Here is a 23,113-nt window from a genome sequence, read left to right as displayed (position 1 = left end):
ACTGCGGCCCTCCAGATGTCCATGGACTACAATTCCCAGAAGCCCCTGCCAGCATTCGCTGGCAGGGGCTTCTGGGAATTGTAGTCCATGGACATCTGGAGGGCCGCAGTTTGACTACCCCTGCTTCAGACCAATGAATCTAACTTAGTACCACATCGAAAGCGGTTAAGAGCTGAAATGGGAATAAAGCCCTATCCTTTTATGTGAGTTGTCTTGTTGGTGGGTAAACATACACGATTTAGGGATGTTAAATGCACACGCGACTGCATGCGCCCAGGGCTTGGATGCGACTGCAATAGCCACTCACTTTAGTAAACGAACTAGCGCATAATCTTCATAGCACCTCGCCCAGCTTCCCGCTAGATCAGGGGTAGTCAAACTGCGGCCCCTGCGCTAGAGCATACGTATGGATCTACCTCACACGCTAAACCATTCGTGAGAGGGGACATCACCGTAATGCACTGATGGTCAGATGAAACTTGACAGACCAGTTTGCATTTGATCCGCGAGATGCTTCGTGTATGCATGAACGCGCCGCCGGGTGGCTATGCGAAGGAGAGGATTTTCAGTTGTGCAACCGCTAAACCGGAGCAGCTTCATTACTATTATTAGATCAGCAAGCAGCTGCTCCACGAGCAACCGACCACAGGCTCCGCCTTGTAACCACCGATTACAGCTCGACTCCTCCGCCCGGGGTTGCTCGCGGTCTCCTCATCTGCGCACGCGCCGCCGCCGGAGCATAAAATCTCGCGAGGAATAAGTGAGGTCCGGTTTGAAAAATGGCGGACGAAGTGGACCAGGTAAATAGGGTGGGCGAGGTCGCTTGTGTCGGAGCGGCGGCACGGAGCTTGGTTTTCAGGGGTCTGAACGTGCAACGGGGTTGCTTTTTTCTCATTGGATTCAATATTAAGTGTCTTGGAACAACGCGATCGGTGCTTTGGCTGGAAGGGAGGATACGCCTCTGCCAGCCCCGCGCCTCTTCCTTGTGGTTTAAGATCTGGTGTAATGGTCGCGGTGCGGAGTTAGGTTCTGGGTTCAAATACACAAGTGGGCGTGAAGCTTGGCGAGTGATCTTGAGTCAGTCTCACGCTGTCAGCATACCCTGCTCTGCAAGGTGATTGTGATGCTGTAATGCGATGGGATGAGTGCTGTAAGCTATCCTGAGTCGCTGTGAAACAGTTAGATTAAAAAGGACTATGTGTGTATATATATATATATATATATATATATATATATATATATATATATATATATATATATATATATATATATATATATATATATATATATATATATATATATATATATATATATATATATATATATATATATATATATATATATATACACGTATGTGTATGTATGTATATATATATGTGTGTGTGTGTGTGTGTAACATGCCAGGAATCCTGATGAATGGTCATTAACTTATGCTTGTATCCATGCTTTCTCCCATGGTTGTCAGTTATGTGTTTAGACTATGTAATTATTAATATTCAGTGTTGCAATCTTCAACTTTTTCAGTAAAACACTCTGTGGCGTGTAAGTTTTCAGGAACTGAAAGATCTCACATTTGAATAGTGCATCTCTTTAGAAGCTCCCATATACTTAAAAAAAAATTCTGTTATCATTTATACTCCTCTTTTTCCCCAGTGGCTAACCCAAAGTGACATATAGCCTCCCTCCTTGCTTTTATTACCACAATTCAGTAAGATAGGGGAGGCTGAGAATGTGTGACTGGCCCAAAGTCACCCAGTGAGTTTCATTGGCGGCGGGAGGATTTGAATCTGTGTACCCCAGTTGCTAAGAGCCTCTTGTGGCACAGGGTGGTAAGGAGGCCGACATGCTGTATGAAGCTCTGACCACGAGGCTGGGAGTTCGATCCCAGCAACCAACTCAAGGTTGACTCAGCCTTCCATCCTTCAGAGGTCGGTAAAATGAGTACCCAGCTTGCTGTGGGGTAAAACAGTAATAACTGGGGAAGGGAATGGCAAACCACCTTGTATTGAAAACGCTAGAGGGTGTCACCCCAAGAATCAGACATGACTAGGTGCTTGCACAAGGGATACCTTTACCCCAGTTGCTAATCTGGATTCTTTGACTATATTGTTTTACTACTAGACAAGACAGGCTTTATCTTGGGCCACTTTATAAATCACTGGTTGCATGGATTTGGAGGTCTGTCTAGAGCAAGGATTCCCAACCAGGAGTCTGTGGAAACTCTAGCGGAGGTCCATGGCCTTTCTCCTCCTGCCTTAATGGACTTGGCCACAAACTAGGGAACTGGCTGCCCGCTGCCCAGAGGGCTTGGTGCGTAGGCCATGGGTGTAAAAATCAAAGGGGGAGAATTGGTTGTGGCATGATATAGGGAAAGATTCTGGGCTGTCTTCTCAGCTCCGGCCCTTCTTTCCATCCTACATAAGGCAGAGTCACCGTAGTCATAAAGGCGGGTAAGAAATCGGAAGGAAGGCAATGGATTTGGGTGGTTATGTCACTTCCAAGGGCATGGCAGGGGAGGCATGGCCACCTTACATCACTTCAGAGGATTCTGAAAATTTACTTCAGGGGCTCCTAAACAGTCATAAGGTTGAAAAAGGCTGGTCTTAAATGACCTATTTTTACAAAAATTCTCCATCTCTAGAGCAGACTTTTAAAATGAATTATTGGGTGTGGAGAAACCAAGGTAGTTAATCCATTATCTATGTGGAACACTCTCAGTCTTATTTTTATTCTATTTTTATTTATTGGTAGATTGTTAGATTTATAGAACTCTATTTTCGGCTGAGCCAACTCATGGCAATTTACATAAAATATAAAACATATAAAACCACCAATACAGTTTACAACATGCCTCCAGTGTACAAATGAGAGACTCTTCAAAATTAGATTCAGTAGACTGCAACATTTTGAACATTCAGCTGAAACTTAATTTAACATTGTCAGGCTGAGGATTGCCCCGTGATGTAACCCGTGGGCATGTCTGATAGGAGGGGAGGTTCTGGGGGGCCCGGTAGGTGTTAACAGCTCATTGTCCCCAACCAAAAGCTTGGCAGAAGAGCTCTGTTTTGCAGGCCATGCAGAATTGTGCTAGCTACAGCATGGCCCAGATCTCCTCATTCCACCAAGTGGGGGGCAGGACAGAGACATTTCATCAGAGCTCAGCATTTATGCTGATGATGGTGACCATTTCCCTTATCATAAAGGTATTGCTTTGTACTCTTTTCTTTTATAGCAACAAACTACCAATACTGTGGAAGAACCTTTGGATCTCATCAGACTCAGTCTTGATGAGCGAATATATGTGAAAATGAGGAATGACAGAGAACTTCGAGGCAGGTTACATGTAAGTAAAACTGTATACGGATGCTGGAAAATACAGTGGATCAGTATAACATGCCCTGAGACATCATAGTGAGGGGTGGTACATAAATTAAATTAATAAATACAAATAAAATAAGATTTTTCTGCTCTGCCCGCTATAAAAAGGTGGCTTAGGTAACAGAATTCATACAGATGCTTCTAGAACAAAAGCTACGGTTTCTAAAATACAGTGAAGCTAACTGTCTAGTTACTTGAAACCCTCTTGGGGCATTCACTGTGCACTCCATTTGCCTGGAAAAATGCAATGTGCAGTCCATTACAATAGTCGTCTCAATTGTCCTGTGGTGTGGATCCAGGTAACCAGAAATTGTGCTTTCCAAAGCTGCTTTTATAGATAGTGGTGGCGGGGAATTACTGATTCATTAAAGGAATATTTTCTTACCCGCTTAAGAGTAGGTGTAGCCTTGATTCACATTGGGCCCTGCCACTGTTAATGTGTTCTGCCAGGCCTATGGTTGAGGCTAGGAAATAAGAACAATAGATGCTGGCCTCCCCACCTGGAAAGTCTATTTGAAAGTCCATCCATCATCATAATAATAGAAACTAGAATCCAACAATGGAGGTTATATGTCCCTTAAAAAGTAGTACAATGTTGCTGAAGGCCAACAAAATTTCTCTGAAACAAAAGGTTTGGGTAGGGTTGTGGGCAGCGGCATCCGAAATGGCCGTTCCAGGCTAACGCATCCAGGGGGGGAGGTGCAAATGCATGTGCGTAACTCAGGCGTGGAAGCCAGTGCATAACTTGGCACCACGCCTGCCTGAGTGCGCTGAGTTATGCACCGGCACCCGTGCCTTCCCTCCCCCCCACCAGGTGGCGCTGGCTGCATTGGCCTGGAATGGCTGATTTGGACACCGCTGTATACAAACCCTAGGAGGGTATGATAATCTTTCTTTGAAATGGTGAATCTAGAAATAGTGTGGTTTGAGATGTGGTATCACCAAAGGGCTGAAGATGTTAAATGAGGCGTCATGAACAGGGGAAATGTTTCAAAATGGAATTTTTCTGTCTGCCACTTGTAGACTCCTTAAACGTGGTTATAAAAATCCACTCTTCAAGCACAGGGCCATTCCCACAATTGTTAAGCAATCCCATATTTTTCCAAGAGTGGGGGGAAATATGCTGGGGAAAGAATATCACAGAGCAACTGGAGATTCTGGACCTATAGAGTTAAGAATACAGTGTTACCGTTGGCTCTAACCATGGCAATCGTTGTAATTTTAAACTGCTTGTGCTTCTACAGGCTTACGACCAGCACTTAAATATGATTCTGGGCGATGTTGAAGAGACCGTGACAACAATAGAAATCGATGAAGAAACCTATGAAGAGATTTATAAAGTAAGAACTTTACATTTTTAAAAATGTTTTTAATAGTGCAAATGCTGTTTCAGAAGCACAGTGTTTTTATAATTTAAGTTCTATCCTTGTCCTCCTTGTTACAGATCCTTTTAGTGGCTTAATGCTGGGTAAAAGCAGGCCAGTTATAGTCAGTGAGAGGTACAGTGTGTCATTGTATAATGAAAACAGTTGCTATATTTAAGATCTTTCATTTTGGATTGATCTCCACTGAATCGTGTGCGTTTAGAATTGCACTGCTGGAATGCAGCTGCGTTGACCTTTATACTTGCTCCTCTCCGTTGATAAGTCTGTGCATTGTTTTTCTTCCCTAGTCTACCAAGCGGAATATCCCAATGCTGTTTGTCAGAGGAGATGGAGTTGTACTCGTTGCTCCTCCTCTGAGGGTTGGTTGAAACAATGAAAATGTATCCCTGGCAAAGTGGCAGGCCACAGGACACGGACTTCTGCTGTTCAAATGTTAAGATTCGGCACTTCTTGAACAGAAGACTACTTGGGTTCAACATTATGTTGTCAAAGCACCATTTCATTTTGCAAAAAAAAAAATATGACGTGAATTTATTGGATTAATTTTACCCCCTAACGGTCTCTTGAACTAAATCAGTGGATTTAACCTATTGAGTTACATTTGTGGCAGTTGCGTTTTTGTTTAAATAAATCTCTAGTTTGCTTAGTTAATGTGTGCTTAGTGTGAAAAATGATTTACAGTCTCGGTTCAGTGTGTGCTGTATTTATTTCATAGAACTGCTCAAGGTGGTTCAGAATGTAAAACATGACCAAATCATTAAAAGGGCATGAACAAACCACAGAAAACCAGCCACAGAATTAAAATGATACAACATTTGGCAACCTAAAAGGATCCTCATTTAAAAGAAAGCTTCCTAGTCAAGAAGCCAAGATCAAATGTAAAACCTCAAATCCCCTTAATTAAGCCTATATCAAAAGAGATGTGGGTTGCAACAAGGGGCAGAGCCAAATATAATGCCTTTCTCCTCCCATTGCAAAACAGCTGAATGGTAACCATGCTAAATATATGAAACTGTCTTGTGCAGACTCAACCCTGGTCTCTGACTGAGGCTTTTTATCCCTTCCCAGCCTGAATAAATCCCTCCTGTCTGCACTGAATTAGATTTCCATTTTTATTTTGAGCGCTTTAAATTTTCCCTCTGCAACATGCATGATTGATCTGCGGTGACCCTACCTTTCCCTCGTGATATCTAGAAGTAGATATAAGCTGTGATATTTGAAAAACACCAGTATAAATGCTCTGTGCCTACAACATCTAGCAAAGCAGTCTTCCCTGCTTGGCCAGGGTATCAGTTCAAAGACTTCCTGGTTCCCGGTTGCAAGGCTTCCCTCCCTGTTTTAAAGTGGCCTGCGCTCCAGAAGCCCACACTTCTCTCAGAGATTTGCCTCATTCTCTGAGCGGCTGCTGCTGGCTCGGGAGTCAAAAGAGAAGAAATAAATGCCAGCTGGACTTCACCTGACCCCCACCGCCCACTAGTTCCGGAAAGGTAATTTAGCTTTGTGACCAGCATTTCCTTCCCCTCCCCCCTCTTCCCCAATCAAGTGCAGAAGGCTTTGTGTTTCAATTCAGGGGTAGGGGAGGAGAAAGACCCAGGTTCAAATTGATCTGCATTCAGCAGTATCGACAACGAGAAAAACAAGTAAATGCAGAATCAGTCCAGGTCAGTATTATTTGTACTCTGGGAGCAGCCACTGGAAGTACAGCAGGCCTGAAGAGAGGGTGTGGATGGGCTTCTTCCCTTGAACACTTCCCCTCTTGGAACAGGACTCCCTGGACTCTTAAGGCTAGATCAAAGCTTCCTGCTTTGCATAAGAAGTACATGGCAACAGTTGGGCATGCTTGAAGGAAGAATGGATTTGTGGTGGTACAAGGAGTTAGGAAGATCTGTCCCCAAAATCCCACAATTCATTTCTTTTTAGGAAATTTGGAGTCGATTTAAAATCAGTTTCATTTTTGATCAAAAATAAACAAAGAGGAGGACCAGGAAGGGATGTTCTCACAAGACTCTCAAGATTTCTGTCTGGTGATGCTCAGAGGGAGGCAGGCAAACCCAAACCTTTCTACCTTCCTGCTAAAGAACTCTGTGATTATAGTTTTTTTAAAGAAATTCTGTAAGGCTTGAAGTTACACATGGGTGAATAGAGAAACTACAAGGAGAAATTCTTCTTGTAAAATAATAAGATTTATTTATTTTTATATATTTCTGCACTGCCCTCCCTTGTAGCTCAGGGCAGTTTTCATCACAAATTCGCAGTTCACAACTCCATCCAATTTTGGTACAGCAAAAATCGAGTCCAATCGCCCCTTTAAGACCAACAAAACTTTAGTCAAGGCATGAGCTTTCAAGTGCATGCACTCTTCCTCAGATAAAATGGAACAAGAATCATAAGTATACAGATATAAGGCAAAAGTAACTTGTGGCAAATTAGTAAACTATGTCATAATATCCAAATTAAGCCATATTTTGCCATATAACTTGCTAAAACAGCTAATCAATCCTTTTGAGTTCAGTTGCAGTGTACCAAAGCATTGGAGAAATAAAACTGTCCATGTTAGTAATTAATAGCAGACACTTTTCTAGTTGTGAAAAGAAATCATTAGTTGCTCGTCTCCACTCAAGCAACTAGCCTCTTTTAATTATTTCTTTTCACATCTGGGAAAGGTAGTTGAAAGGACTGCAGGAGATCAGCTCCTCTTGTACTTGGAGGAAACTTTGGTACTCAATCCATACCAGTCGGGATTCCATCCTGGCAGTTTTGGGGTGGCAGATAACAAAATCCAATACAAAACCAAATGCATTTTTAAAAATTAGTTAAAAGAAAGACAACCTCAGTCAGTAAAACCTGGGAACAGGTGAATTAAAGGAGCTTACACCCCAGGCTTGGATGGAGGGGTAGGGGGACAATTCAGATGTCCGTGAGTACTGGCCTTAATCCTATGCCATGTGTAAGAATACCATTTGGAATTTTGACGGCTCCAAGGGGGCCCGGATCTCTGCTGGCAACTCATTCCACTGGACTGGAGCCAGGGCCTGGTGCGCATCTCTGGGGCCGGGGATCTCCTTTCATTTGTATGAGGGCAGCTGGTTTCCAGCCCTGCCTTCTGGTGGTCCTGCATGCCTTCTGGAAAGCTTGGCAGGGGCTGGGTAGCCAGGCTCTAAACAAAAAGAGTTATTTGCCCCCTCTGTCTTGTGGTGCTGTTCAAGTATTTTCTGCTTGAGAGTTTAGCCTTCCCTGATCCATTTCCCACAGAAATCTAGCCCTCCAAATTATTAACCTTTCCTATGAGTATGGCCTAATATCGTTTTGCAAGAGTCTCCACATCTCTCTTAAAGCCTTCACTTTCCACTAGGTGGTGCTGCGTGCATGAAAGACTTTTGGCATGGCTTGCCTGATAGTTATCAGTAATGTAACAATCCATAGGAAAAGGCCAAGTATTCCATAAAATTAAGCCATTTGTTTCAAATAAGAGGCTGCTGTAATCTGCAGCCCTGAGTGGGCAGTTGCCACATGAATAGCAGTGCTCTACAGAACAAAATGTTCTCAATCACTTTGTAAATATCAGTGGCATTCTTTGGAGCAGGATAATGGTTGGCTATATTTATTGTCTGGTAGAAGCCTTGTTAAATAATATGCTTCCTGCATTAACCTTTTTTTTGATAGTCCCAGTTGCCCAAGAATGCCTGGGGGAAGGTGAATGGGAGGGGGAGAGGCAAGAACAAGAATGGAATAAGAGGCTCCCCCTAAGTGGCCGTGGTTTAATGCAGAGACTGGTGCATATTAAACGCTGCAGGTCACAATACTGACTCATAGGGGAAAGACGAATTCTTTTAGGATTGGCTAAAACAGGGCTATAGTGAGTGAGATTTGGAATTCAGTACTCTCAATCAGGCATGGATGTTCAGTGCAAAGAATACAGAAGTGCTTGCGGGCAAAATGGAAACACTGCAGATGCATACTCAGTAGGAGTCTGCCTGTCCAGTGGATATGCATTCCCCCAGTAGCTCTCAAGAGGTCTGAACGGTGGGCTTTTATTCTCAAAGGCAGAGAAGTTTTGCCTCTGTTCTAGCTGTACAATTTGATGTCTCTTCTACATCCAGCACCACCTAATTAAACGCGGTCCATAAATACCAATGCAAAGCATAGACTTGGGTTTTTCTGTATCTCCAAGTGCCCTTTTGCCCTTCTCCCTGCCACCTCTCTTGTCTTGCCACTGAACACCGAGCCTTATGGAAGAATTCGGGGGGGGGGGGGGCTGGATGCTACCTTGTTTTTACACTTCAGTTGGTTTCAGTAAAAGGCACAGCTGACACATTTGTACATACTGACTGTAGGCCTAACCATGCTCCGGAGGTTTGATAGAACTTAGTGGGATTTAAGTTAGAATTATATGCACGCATATGAGGAAGTGAAAGGCCAAACCTTATGTTTGTACAGGAAGATGACAATCTGTTGTACAATATATTGCCTTGGGGCTGTTGAACCAAGGAAAGGGACACTTTAGCCCAAATCACCAACTGGGGAACTAAGAGTTAGTTAGGGTCTGTACTTGCTTTTCTTCTAGAGAAGGGAAGCTCTTTCTGACTTGCCATCTTAATCTATTCTTTCTTCTTGTTCCTTTCCCCTTCTGCTTTGTGTAAGCCTGTGTCTCTTCTTACCACTTCCTGTAAGCTGTCTTCCTCCTCCCCAATCAGTCTGTTTGGCAGAGGAAATACTTTTATAGACTTTTCTTTTTACTAGCATCTTGATAAAGACGTACAGGATCTCTTGATCTTCTAGGTGTGCCAAGACCTCTCTTTCTCAGAAACGGCTAATAAATCAGGGGAAAACATGGTATGAGGATACCACGTGTGGTTGGAGAAGGGAGGAGAATGGTGCCCCCTGAGCCAGAGGCAGGTCAGTTGGGGAATTCAGCAAAAGGTCACACTTGGAAAACAACTAGCTAGACCATTAAAAAAAAATCTTGCCTAAAGTAGGCTGGAAGAGTTCATAAAATACAAAATGTTCCAGAATGGCCTCAGACCTTAGGCTTGGCTTGCTGCGTTCTCCTAGTCCTTGTTTTGGTCTTTCCATTCTCTTTCCACCCCCACCCCATATGGGGAGGGGCTGGCCCTGCCAATGGCATTCTTGTACTGCCCACAAACTGTGAGGGCTGCTCCGCTAATTGCAGCAAGCTATTGTCCTTAGGAGCTCATTAAAAAGAAGCCAGCTGTGTTGCTTTACCTGTTGCTACATCAGACATCTGTTTGCAGAGCAGTGGCTAAGTGCTGGAGTGTGCTGGCTGCTAAGAAATGTGGTCTCCCATAGGATATCAAAATCCTAAATAAAGAATGCACCTTATTATGCCTTGGGTTGGCTCCAGCCCATTTGAACCAGCTGCTGCAGCTGCTTTTGTCTGTAAGGAACGAATTTCACTGTGCAAAGGAAGGCAGAATTGCAGCCATCTGATGAGGAATAGAGATTCTAATGCAGTGAACAAAGGATTGGAGTTAATCTCCTTGACTTTTCTCCCCCTATTTTAGCCAGAAGTTATTATAGTTTGTGGGCTGTGTACATTAGGTATCGCAATTGGTACAGTCCGTGCTGCTCCTTGCACCCTGCTGCTTGAAAGCAAAGGGCATCATTAAACACATTGTCTTCAGGCATCAGTAAACACATTGACAAATATCTGCATGCTGATAGAATTTCCAGCAGTATTGCAGTAATCTCAAACACAGAATGAAATGGATCAGCGGGCACAGTCTCTCAGGAAAGCTGCAATGAACCTGATTCTGAAGCAGGTAGACTAACATGGCTTCTCGATCCACTGCAGCAGCAGAAAAGAGCAAGAGACCGGCAGCACCTAAACAACTAACAAAATTTGTGGCAGGATAAGAGCTTTTGTGAGTCATGTCTCAGTACTTCAGATACAGCTAGAATGTGAGTCCATCTGCCCTATATTTTGGAGGGTGCAGTGATTTCAGATGCCAAAAGACATTAGCAGGTGCATGGCAATAGCTGGTGTGATATGCAGTGGGGTAGTCGGCATGGAGGAAATGAGACAGGTAACCTAGGAGTTTCAGAGGGAGATGAACGAAGCTCAGCACAGCACATCCTCCTAGACTAAACTGACACCTAAATTTCCTGTCTCACTGCCAGTGCTGATTTCCCCCTACCTACTACCCTTCTGCATTGGAGCAAGGTTTGAGCCCAGTGCAACCTTTAAGACCTTTACTCAAAGCTTTACTCAAGATAATAGGGGCCAAGCCCATTGCATTCAGGAATACAACGGGCGTTAGATTGGAGGGGTGGGGTGGAAGAAATTTGTGGGTGTCCCCACCTCCCAGCTGGAAAGGCTACAGGCAACTGTTATGGAACTCATCAGCATGGGCAGCTCTCATGCAGCAGGGATTTGCAAGCCTCGGAGGGAAGTGGAAGGAGAAGGGGGTGGTCAGGGGCTGCCAGGGGTGGGGGAAGGAATGCGCTGAACAGACAGGCAAGCCAGTTGGAGGAGGAGGCAGTTAGAGGTGGGACAGGGGTGTTAAGCGCTGAGTGGCACTTAAGCCATGAGACCACGGCTTATTCTGCATTGAATGATTTTTCCTGCATTGATTCTTACCGATCGCAGTTCGATTTGGGCCCGGACATAGTGAGTGTTCTGCAACAAACAGTTTCCCCGAACCAAAACAGCCTTCAGTTGCTTTTGCCATCTGCATATGGGTGGGCTCCCCCACCCGACTGTAGTGCTTCTCGATCACACCACCCCTCCTCCAGTTTGTGGTGGGCTGCCAGGAAATTTAGCGCCCACCCCACCACTTTAAAGCAACCTTGCGCTTATGCCTCCCCCTCCTCCCCATGCATAGCAACATGTAAGGGCCCCAGGACAGAGTGAGCCTTTGAAATGCATGGCTGAGGCCAAAGGTGTCTGTGGGGGGGGGGGGATTTGCAAGTGCCGCTGAGCTGGAGTTCGGAGGAGAGGTCACCAGAAAACTGAGTTTCCATTTAGACAAAGATATATTATGCCTCAAGCCCCTTAAATAATTTTTTTAAAGAAAAGGCTCCGTAAAATGAATGTTCAGATTAGTGAGCAGAGAGCGGAGAGTAGCATAAAACAGTGAATAATGGAATGATATTAGTCTCTCAATAATCCCAAGCAAAGGATCCAAAAGACAGCCCTTTCCTTTTGAGTCCACGACTTGACCAATCAGCAAGAGACGATTGTGCTACGTCAGCATTGTAAACACGTTTACAGCACTGCAAAAAAGTGGTGGGGAGCGGGGAGTGCCGGTTAATCTGAAGCCACAGACATCTACCCTTTCATCTATTGGGCTTCTGGAGCGCTTTAGTTGGATATCCCAGAAAATAAGTGCTCCCTAATATTCCGGTGAAAAGGTAGGGTCAATGCGAGTCGAGGCATGGAGGTGGCAGATGGAAATTTTCCATCGACCAAAATCAAAGTGGAAATCGATTTCAGTTCAGATGGGAGGAGTTTAATCGATCTGGGATTTCAATAAAAGTTTCGTGCAGATTCAAGCCAGCTCCTCCTCCAAGCTGTTACGGAAATATATTATTTGGAACAGATAAGCATTAGATACAATGAAACCCCCCTGCGTGTCACACCGAATCCAATCACATCTGCTATTGTCATTTGCTTGTTAACGTCATTTGGCATCTGAAATCTCCCACAAATATTGTCAGCCTTTAAGGTGCTACTGGGCTCTTGCTCTTTTCTACTGATTCCAAAGGAGATGGTGAAGAATGCTGTCGTCTCATTGATTCACCTGGAGACGTGCTGTGAAGTCCCGTGCACCGTTTGCGGTAAAGACTTGTGAGACTATAAAAGGACAGATTGTGCATCTGTAAAAGGATAAATGCACATGCCTGTGATGCTAAACATCACAATATTCAGAAGTCAGTGGAATATTCTACTGGAGCCTTGATCTCAAAGCTACTATCCTTCACCAAAAGAATGTAAAAGGAAGACTGCAACAAGAAATGGCTGAATTGGAATCTACCCATACAATTTTTCTCCCTGGGACTGAAGACCTTTGTGTCATTTGTGACCGCTACTCCCCAAAGAGATCTGAAGTGTCTTTGTAGTAATTAGCATTTATTTGCAAGTGTTAAGCAGGTAGGGGCTGCAGAGGCAGGCACATGGGGATCTAGGTTTGAATCCCTACCCTGTCATAGAAGTCTGCAGAGTGACTTTAACTCTGGCCCCCTCTCAGCTCTTGAATTTGCTGAACAATACAGACTGAATTATGATGAATATAAGTTTACTCGGATATTTTTGTATGTTAGACTCCTTGAATTTCTGAGATAAACCTTTATTGTATTGACAGGGCCCTCCTTAAATTTCTCAGAAGCCCTGACAAAGCATGTTCTAGCCTCAGCAGAAATCCGCATTTAGATTATTGAGAGGCAATCTTTGCTTCTTCCAAAGCATTGGTTAGAAAGGCCCTCAGGAGGCCATGTTTACAAAAATCAATTAACCCTCAGAAACCTCAGTCAGATAGAAAGCAGATGCTATTAATCCCAGCAATGTGTCTAAATACCCTGGCATTGGGTGCGCTAAAGCACAATCCTAAACAGTGTTAGGCCCATTGAAGTCGATGGGATTCGAAAGATGTAACTAGATTTTGGATTGCACCACTTGAAGTGTGGAAGGGAACAGAAGAATACAGAAACAATTTGCACTTGATCACTACTTCCCCCTTGTCGGTTTTACCTCGGCCTTGTCCTTAACCAGCATTCCTGTAGAATATAAAAATAGCCTTATTGTACCAGTTCATTCTGAGGGATGCAGTTTGGAATACTGTACAGCAGGGGTAGTCAACCTGTGGTCCTCCAGATGTTCATGGACTACAATTCCCATGAGCCCCTGACAGCGTTTGCTGGCAGGGGCTCATGGGAATTGTAGTCCATGAACATCTGGAGGACCACAGGTTGACTACCCCTGCTGTACAGGGAACAAGTAACCCTTGTTTAAATGCACAAACTGCCTTGGTGCATTAACTCTATAATCGTCTTGACAACTTTGCAAGGTAGGTTGGCATTATTCCCATACTGCAACAACTTCAGGCGAGAGGAATTAGTTCCTCTGGAGAAAATGGCTGCTTGGGAGAGCGCACCCTATGGCATTATACCCACCTAGGTCCTTCCCATCCACAAACTCTCCCCTATCCAGGCTCCACCTCCAAATCTCCCAAGAATTTCCCACACCAGTTAACTACCCTATAGATGGAGTTTCTATTCTCAGCCAGCATGTTTATAGCTACTCTGGAGGCCAGGAAAGGTCCAAAAAGAACTGTGAAAATAATGGGATTTTAAAAAGAAGAGGCTGTAAAGTACCATGCTAATGAAAAGGGCCGGTTCAAACAATCCTTAGTGTAGCATTCCCACCTCCCAGTGTTTTGTGGCATCAGCTTCTTGCTTTGTTTGCTTCTTCCTGATCCCAATCTACAATTCTTCCTTATATTCATCCCTTTTCAAGTCCCTGTCTTTTCTTTGCCACCTTTTGCTCCCTCCATGCTGTTGGAATATGCAAGATCTGCCGTGTGCATCATTCAACAGCATCTGAAGAATATCCTACAAGGGGACATCAAGGGAGATGTCTGGTGAGCATATTTAGATTAGGAACTTGCTGGTATACTTCAAATAATTTCCTTGGTCCTGATTGGTTGAATCGGAGACTTCCTCTTTCTTTGAGTACACTTCCTCCCTCAGGTTAAACAGTGAGGACTCTCTTTCTCTACAAAGCTGTTTCACTTCTCATTTAAGTTATTTATTCTTTAAAGCAGCCAGGGCTGTGCCCCTTTGCATATTGAAAAACTGCCTACACATATTCCCTCTTTTTCTACCCTTGTCCTTGCTTTTAGCCCCTCCCTTTTCCTTGGCTCTCTTTGGAGCCTTCCAGTCCTTAACCCCAACCTTTCTTCAGCCTGTTTTAAGGCCAACAAAAACCGGTGAGAGGGTACCGTGATGGAGTCGAGATTAGAGGAGAGGGCAGAGCCCAGCTGTCATCACCACTCTGGCAAGGTCCAGGCATGAGCTTAAGGGGTTTAAGGATGGCCTCCCTTCACTCCCAGTTAGTCTGCCTTAGGTTTGCCTGAAATGATTTTACCTCAACTGCTTCCAGCTGCAACAAGACGGAACACTGAGGAAAGAGAAATGAAAGTAAACACAACTGGAATGCTGGAAGAGACAGGAGGGGGGAGAGAAGAGGGATGAAGGATTTCCTCTCCCCTAATCTCAGTCTTTTGAAATCCAGGCCATGCTCCTAGCACTGTTAACATTCAGCTTCCCTCTCTATTACAGATATCCTACAAATAAATCCAATCTTCATAGGCTTACAGATTCCCTAATATTGGCTCCAAATGGACCCCCTCCCTCAAAGTCTCAGATGGCACCTCTACAATTTATTTTGGTCTGGGAAGTATTTGAGGGCATGAGCCATTACATGATTGATTGAATCTTGACCTCCTATGAAAACTGAAATATTCCATTTTCCTTCCTTAAACATTTTGTTTAATTGAAATTTCATTGTAAAAGTGTATTTATGGGAGAAAGTTATAGTAATGCCTCTTGAATGGTAGTCATTCTACGATGGGGTCCTTTATCCTTTCTCAACATTTCAAGTGTGACTGAAGGCTTAATTTTTATTTGAATCCCTCCACTAATTCATCGCTAAATAGTTGTTTTTAGAATTTTACACAGGCGACATTTTTCTGCATGGCAGCACTTCATCCATTAGATGGCGATATTGCACATAAAGTTGTCCAATAAGCTTGGCTCTTGGATTCAGAGGTAACTTCACCAGCAAGAATGGCTTGAAACTCGGGATGCCAGGGCCTGAGGATCCCCTGGAATTACAGCTGGCCTCCAAACAACAGACATCAGTCCCTCCCAGAGAAAACGGGGGCTTTGGAGTGTGGACTCCTTGACATTGTACCCCACTGAGTTCCCTGTCCTTCCCAGGCTCCACTCTCATATATCCAGGAATTTCCCAACCTGGATCTGTCAGCCATCACTCATCAGTGGCAAGGGGTGGGACCTGGCAACCCTACTTGGAATGCAGAAGGAGACTCACAAGGTCTTGGGTTGTGTCTGCTGTAATCTTCCAATGGAATTCACTTTGGCTTGTGCAGGATGTGAGTGAGAGCCAACTTCAACTGCCTTGTGAAATCCTCTGTGGCATCTTGTGGGGCACTTTGTTATAGGGGCATGTGTAATGTTCCATAGCCTCCCACACATGAACACAACAGAGAGCTGCTCCTGCTGCTATGAGCCTCAGGGTCTAGAATTTGCAGTTGACTGTTCCACCTTCACCTTGTCTTGTGATAAAGCTTTTTGGCTGCTGTTGAGTTGTTTGTTAGAGTGAGCTGATGCTTCATCCATGAGAACCACGGGCTAGAAGTGGCTTCCTTAAATGAGACGTCCATCAGAACTGGGGGGGGGGGGAATGAAACTCCCTCCAGTTCAGGATTACCAGTTCCCTGGTGGTGGTGGATGGGGTAGGATTGCCAGATCTCAGTCGGGAAACTTCTGGATATTTGGGGGCGAAGTCTGGTGAGGACAGGCACTTCAGTGGGGTATCATGCCAAAAAGCTAACCCTTCAAAGCACACATGTTCTCCAGGGGAACTGATCTCTGGAGTCAAGCTGTATTTGCAGGGGATCCCCAGGTCCCACCTGGAGCTTGGCCATCCCTATTCCAGCTGAGGGGAGGGTACAGTGACATGTATGGAACAAGAAACAGGTTAATTTTGGAAGGACATAGAGTTCTGATTCACATGGTTTGGGTCTAGGTTCTCACTCTGTGTAACATGTGAATTGTGGGATTCTTCTTCATTCCCAAATCCATGGTGACCACTTCAGGTCATGGTGCCCAATGGACCAAAGTTTGGGAAAATACTGTGGGGGGGGGGTGAGGCAGATGGAGCCCCCTTATCCATGTGCACCACAGTTCCAATCTTAATTAGGTACTGTACATGAGGGAATTGAAAAGAATCCCCAGGTCACATCTGTTTGTCCCCCAGGGCAAGGACCCAGGCCCCAACTTGTGTTCTCCATATAATCGGCCATATAAGTTGGGATCCAGGGTATCTGACTAAAGATCTGCTGTACTATCTTTTTGCCTCCACTCATGCTCTCCTTGTTTATATGAATATAAAGTAAATATTGCAAAGACAGTATAAATCTTCAGTGTTAAGGAAGCCAGAGCCAGATAGCACTGGCCCTGAAGCTACTGTTTTTGCAAGCTGATGGGTAGTAGTTTCCATGGCAGGTGGCCAGAACTTGGCCTAATTTATAGGTTCGTTTTGTTATGACTAGTCACTTGGTAGCTACAAAAATGCAGCTCTGCCCACACACATACCATGAGACTGATCCCTCACCCCTGAGATGCAGGTTCAGGACAGCAATTGTTCAAGGAGCTGCAATTCCAGGACAAAGAGCATGCACAACACATGCAAGTGTTGCTGTCCATGTGCTAGCGCCACAGCCTACTGCGTTGCGTAGTTTAGAAAAGAAGGAGAGCAGCGGGCTTTTTATACACCACTTTTCACTTTCAAAGGAATGTGGCTTATAAACACCTTTCCCTTCCCTTCCCCACAACAGAGGTAGGTGAGGCTGAAAGAGCTCTAGGAGAACTGCTCTGTGAGAACAGCTCTAAAAGAAGTGTGACTAGCCCAAGGTCACCCAGCTGGCTGCATGTGGCAGAGAAGTGGAGAATCAAACCGGAGTTCACCACTCCTAACCACTCCATCACACTGGCTGCCTTACTCAGGAAACCGGAGTCACATACAAAGAGGAAGGAGCGCTTTTCAGCAAGCATAACAGGTGACTGAACATCACATTCAAGAGCCTACTTCTTGCTGTCATTACAGGAATTAGTCAGCTAGTCACTCTGGTTTGCATCAAGGCATTGAAGAAGTTGCTCTACATGCAAGTGATTCCCTCCTTTGATCTGCTCCGGATGCTTTGGAGTTTATAATATTGTCAATAAACTTACACCCTGTACCTCTTGGATTTCTAATACTGCTTAAATTACTTTCCAACAAGGAGAAGTTTAGGTATGGTTGGAAGGCCATTGATAGGTATGCTTGTTGAAGCCAAGCCGGTCTGTATCTGGTCAGTGCCTGGATGGGAGACTTCCTTCTACGTAAAGTGCCTTGAGTTCCATAAAGAAAGATGAAAAGGAGACAAAATTAAGGCCCACCTGGATCTCCCCCCCCCTACCCCGTCCCCACCTTTTTGGGAGATGTGTTTTTCATCTGTAGAATGCGCTAGGCGTGCACAGACACATCCATTCCAGAGTTGGCACCACTGCATGAGTGCCTTCTGATTGGATTCTCCCCTCCCCCTTATTTGTCTTTCCACTCACGGTGGTTTCAATTAATAAGGAGGTTTCAGAATGGTTGATGGGGAAGAGCCCTGCGGTTGCTGGCCGCCTCTGGCAGGAGGCAATGACGGAACAAACACTTTCCAGTAATTATGTTTTTGGCACTCTAACCTCACATTACCAGGAGTGCAGCAGTGCATGATTACCTTACAGTAAAATGACCATCCTTCATATGACAAGGTGTGCAGTTTCAAGCTTTGGTACACACTGCTGGAAACCCAGATTCATTGGGAGGACATGTGTATACTTGAAGCCTGAAAATATGCCAGTTGCTCTTCACACAGGACAAGTGCAGGAGCTGGGAGGACTACAGGTAGTTTACTTTTCCTACCTATTACATTGGTCAGAGCACTGGAAAGGCAGGCAGGGAAAGTTGAATGCTGATTGTTTTCCCCTTGCAAATGCACCTGATTTCAAGTCATGAGTGAACCTCATTATTTTACTGCTGAGATATCCCTGAAACATTTTTCAGGCTTTGAGAAACCCCAGAACCATGCAGAATATGATTGGGAAGCATAGCTGTGGACACACCCACCTGGGGCCTTCCCACCCCGCCCAGGCCCATAATTCGCCATTGGGGCAGATCAACATGACAATATATATAGTTATATCACCTGACAAGAGTTTAACACATTTAAACAATATAAAAATATTAATTAACTCCCCCCCCCCATTTGGGAAAGCCTTCCGGAGCCATGAAGAAACCCCAGGGTTTCACGAAACCTTGGTTGAAAAACCTGGACTACGCAATAGAAAGATGAGCAGTTGGGATTCCATATTCACATATTAAGTGTTCTCAGTAGCTAGTCACTGTCCTTTAGCTTTTGATGCCCCCATGCAGATCTCACTGTTATGTCTAAAACAGGAATAATAATCATGCAAGACTCTCATGCTTGTTGCAAGAGCTGAAGACAGAAGAATCACTCCAACCTCCCTTTCCAAAAGGTGTTTGCACAAGTCCTTCTTTACTCCAGATGATGGGCTCCTTGTAGCCCCAGCCTTTAGGCATGGGGAAGGCTTCTACAATCTTTGTATATTTGGTCTGTAAAAGGTGGGATCTGGCTACACTTTCAGAAGAAAAGTACGTGCAATCCTCCTGGGACCTTAACATTTCGGAATGTGAGAAAAATGACATATTAGACAAACAAACCCTTCTCTGCAAGCAGAAAAGTGCTAAGGGTTTCATCCAGTAATCTGCCAATGGAAGGTGCCGATGGTCCTGTATGTTTTCTGCCTCCCCCCCGCGGCTTCATTCAACTGCAAGAAGGTCGATTCCCACTTCTCAGGACCTGCATGGGCAACTGATATCTACAAGGGTTTGGGGGCTTCAGTGTGGAGGAGGAAGAGGATGAACTTGCTCTTCCTTCCTCTTCCATCAATAGAGTTTCAGTAATGGGAGAGGAGAAGGGAGGGTAGGGTGATTTTGCTCCTTTCCCTCTCCTTCACTTAGCCCTCTGATTGTTGTGGCTGTTAGTTCATGTGGTTCCTGTGCGCCTGAGAATCAGCTTCCTGGCATCAGAAAGGACTGGTGGAAGGAAGAGAATGCAGCAAAAGCTTCCAGTCCTTATGGCCATGATCACTGAACTCTATAAGCTGAACGCTCTGGAGTGGACCCTGTGGTAGGTTTCCACAGGTCAGCTTGTTGTGGGGTAGGAACTGATCGTGCACTTCCCACACCTGAAGCAGTCCCATCTTAGGAGGAGGAGGCAAGAGAATTTTCTGCTTATCTCAGTGGGCCCTTAAAGCCCTCTTCTGTCTGTGGCATTCCCCTTCCTGGATAGGTTGTCCCTATCAATAAGCAAACTTTATATCTTGAGACTGCATGTGAATTTTTCAGAGAGATCCTGGAAGGCAAACAATAAAGTGTCTACCATGAACTGGACAAAAATTCACAACCTTTGAACTTTAGAGAGCAGATGGATTCATGCTCTTTCAGACTCCATCTCTAATTATTGTCACTCGTGATCTACATGGGTAGATAAGCACAACTGTTGAATGTTATGGTAAAATGATCTTGGTCTTTTTAAAAACAAAAACCTCCATTCTTCTGCCAGCTCCTGCAGGCCTAATCTCTTTGTTCCTATGTTCAGCCTTGATTGCCGGTTTCTAACCAGCCACAAAACAATGTTCTCCTTAATTTGACATCTATCGTTGCCCTTCAGAACTCGTCTGAACTTTGAATGCACCTGTAAAGGAGCCGCTGGCCTGGGTTGCTGCTGGTAACAGCACAGATGGAGCCAAGGAGACACCAATGGGGGGAAAAAATCAAAATCAAAGGCTCTGTTGCAGAGAGTGTTTGTCATTTTCTTCAATTGGTGGTGGTGGGGGGGGGTTTGCAGGGCTATCACTGCTGCAGTTTCTTCTGTAAATTCCCTTCTCAAAACACCACAAGAATAAAAAATTCCAAAGTGTGCAACTGTAACATAAAAGATGTGAGTTTATTTCCTTGGTGTAATTTAGGTTGCAAGCTTGTTCTCAAGGATTCTGTCTGCAAGAGGAACCAATACAGCTAAACCATCACTCACATACTTCCTGCACTCCTTTCACCTCTCTGCTTCCCTTGCGCAGGAGCATCATTGAAGGCTTTGGGCTTCAGGAAGCTTTGAAACCTGGGAACTGAAGGCAGGAGCCCAGATGAACTGGAGTTCGTTTACTCCCCTCAAAGCAGGGGATTTTCTGAAAATTGGTCTCATTCCACTTTCATTGTTTGATTTTATTTATTATATGTATTTATCACCAATCCCAGCCAACTGGCTTGAGGCTATTTACAAAAATAAGATAAAACTCCCTCTCCCAACCCATCCCACCCTGCCTGTCTCCCCTTCTGTCTTCAGTGGGCCATGGGACCCCATAATATATAGGAGGGATACTTGGAGGAGGGACCTCATGATGTTCTGCCACCCAGCCTCAACCAAACACCTGATAGAAGAGTACCATTTTACAGGCCCTGAAAAACTGCAGAAGCTCCTGCAGGGCCCTCAGCTCTTCATTCCACCAGGTGGGGGCCAGGACCAAGAAGCTCTTGGCCCTGGTTGAGGCCAGGGATCTCCAACCAGTTAGAATTCTCAGAGAGCAAGGCTCTGAGAGTGGCATAGAGAGTAGGAAGGTCTGAGAAACCTGGTGTGGCACTGAGAAGTGGTCAATGCCATAAGCAGTTTGGAGTACTTTCGGAGTTGTCTGTAACCATGGGTTCCACCAAATATTCAAGAACTCAGATCCTGGCTAGATAACTTTAGAACTGAAAGTGTGTGTGTGTGTGTGTGTATGTGTGTGTGTGTGAGAGAGAGAGAGAGAAGGATGTTGTTATTCCAGGAAATGTAATAATGTATGTGTTGATAAAGAAACCAAATAACCCTAACCTGTTGAAATCAGGTGCTTATGCACTTGTAGAGTAGCTGAGCTCATGGGAACAAACCAGGGGCAAAGGTATATGACCTATGAGATCCACTAGAACAGTGGTCCCCAACCTGCGGGCCGCGGCCCGGCGCCGGGCCGCAAAGGCCATGGCGCCGGGCCGCGGCTCCCTCTCCCCGCCCCCCCCCCCGCAGTAAAAAACTTCCCAGGCCGCAAGCTTGCGGCCCGGGAAGCTTCTTACTGCGGGGAGGGCGGGGAGAGGGAATCAGGGCCGGGCCGCGCCCGCGCGGCCCGCTGGTGCGGCCCGATCCACGGGTGCGGCCCGCGGGCGCGGCCGGGCGCGGCTTGTGGGCGTGGCCCGCGCGGTCCCTGCGGGCGCGGCCCAATGCCCTGCCGGTCCCCAGCCTAATAAAGGTTGGGGACCACTGCACTAGAACATATCACGATGTCATATATTTTCATTATTTATGTACAAGTCATTAATAGTTAGACTCTCCAAACTAAACCACAGGAAATTTTCTCTCCAGGCCACAAGGAAAAAATGGTACTCCTAGTAACTACCAGCCCTTAGTTCTGCAATGTTCAGTTCAAGAAATTGATCTTGCTTAGTGTCCTTATATGGAGAAAACCAACCAGCCAACAATAAAAGATATTTCCCTCTAAGACTATGTCATTTCAGCCTATGAGGTAGGTTAGGGTGGGAGATAGTGACTTGCCCATATATATTAATTCCAATTGTCATTTTCATCTTTTTAACACCTGCAAAGCCTGCTCATTATTGATGCAACTATTGTTCAATCTCTCATCATTTTCCACAATGGCTAATTTCCTGCTCTTCCCTCAAGCCTGTTTCTTCTCTTTTCAGTCTTCAATTTGACTAATTTCTTCTGCTTTGAGTTGACCAATTTCATTCTGTTTTTACTATTCCCAATGCTGGTTCCCTCTTTGCTGCTCCTGTCTGAGTTAGACACCCCCATTGACTTTTAAATACAGGCATCATGTAATTCACTGCAAAATGACTGCTATGGGAAGCAGGAGCAATCAACAAATGGCAGCAGTGAAGGTCAGTTACAAAAGGTTGGAAGTCCCCAAGCCAGACATCCTCCTATAATGGGAACGGGTATTTCCGAAGGAGCACTCCCTGCAGACTAAACAGTGATGCTTTCTGCTCTGGGGAGCACCTCTTGCTTCAGCGAGATGGCGGAAAGTTGGGACAGGCCCTTTGATTTGGGGAGGAGTTATTTGGAAAAGGCTCAAATGGGTATCAGGCAGATCAATGGGCATCAGGCATAATTTGGCTGACTTTGACAGGGTAGATTCAGGGTAAATAAAATGAAGTACTACACACAACACAGAATTACTTTATGGTGCTGCTCGCTGCCACAGGATGGAATGACTGCTACTTTAGATAGTTCAAAACAAGGGATTTGGGTGTGGAGGGGTATATGTATTATGGTGGCCAGGTCCCTCGTGGCCATTGGGGGGGGGCATGTGGATAGAGCTGTCAGATCCAGGCTGGGAAACTGGAGATTTGGGGATGGAGCCTGAGGAGGACAGGGAACTCAGTAGGGTATAGTGCTGTAGAGTCCACCCCCCAAAGCATCTTTTTTCTTGGG

At 45.1% G+C, this 23,113-nt stretch overlaps 1 protein-coding gene across 1 annotated transcript; it reads left to right on the top strand.

Annotated features, from left to right (window-relative positions):
• Positions 1-649: 649 nt before the first annotated feature.
• LSM3 (LSM3 homolog, U6 small nuclear RNA and mRNA degradation associated) lies at positions 650-5,414 on the top strand. The gene is made up of 4 exons (XM_077325353.1): positions 650-800; positions 3,233-3,343; positions 4,623-4,718; positions 5,051-5,414. Exons 1-4 carry the CDS (start codon positions 780-782, stop codon positions 5,129-5,131), a joined length of 309 nt encoding a protein of 102 aa, XP_077181468.1. The 5' UTR covers positions 650-779; the 3' UTR covers positions 5,132-5,414.
• The last annotated feature ends 17,699 nt before the right edge of the window (positions 5,415-23,113 follow it).

Source organism: Paroedura picta, chromosome 3 (assembly GCF_049243985.1).
Source record: "Paroedura picta isolate Pp20150507F chromosome 3, Ppicta_v3.0, whole genome shotgun sequence".
Lineage (NCBI taxonomy): Eukaryota > Metazoa > Chordata > Lepidosauria > Squamata > Gekkonidae > Paroedura > Paroedura picta.
The sequence above is the reverse complement of the archived record's forward strand: the minus strand, read 5'-3'. Positions and strand labels throughout refer to the sequence as shown.

Coding starts and splice junctions, on each gene's coding strand:
- LSM3 (XM_077325353.1), top strand. CDS start 780: ATGGCGGACGAAGTGGACCAG. Junction 3,344..4,622: donor AACTTCGAGGCAGGTTACAT/GTAAGTAAAACT, acceptor GTGCTTCTACAG/GCTTACGACCAGCACTTAAA. Junction 4,719..5,050: donor CCTATGAAGAGATTTATAAA/GTAAGAACTTTA, acceptor TTTCTTCCCTAG/TCTACCAAGCGGAATATCCC.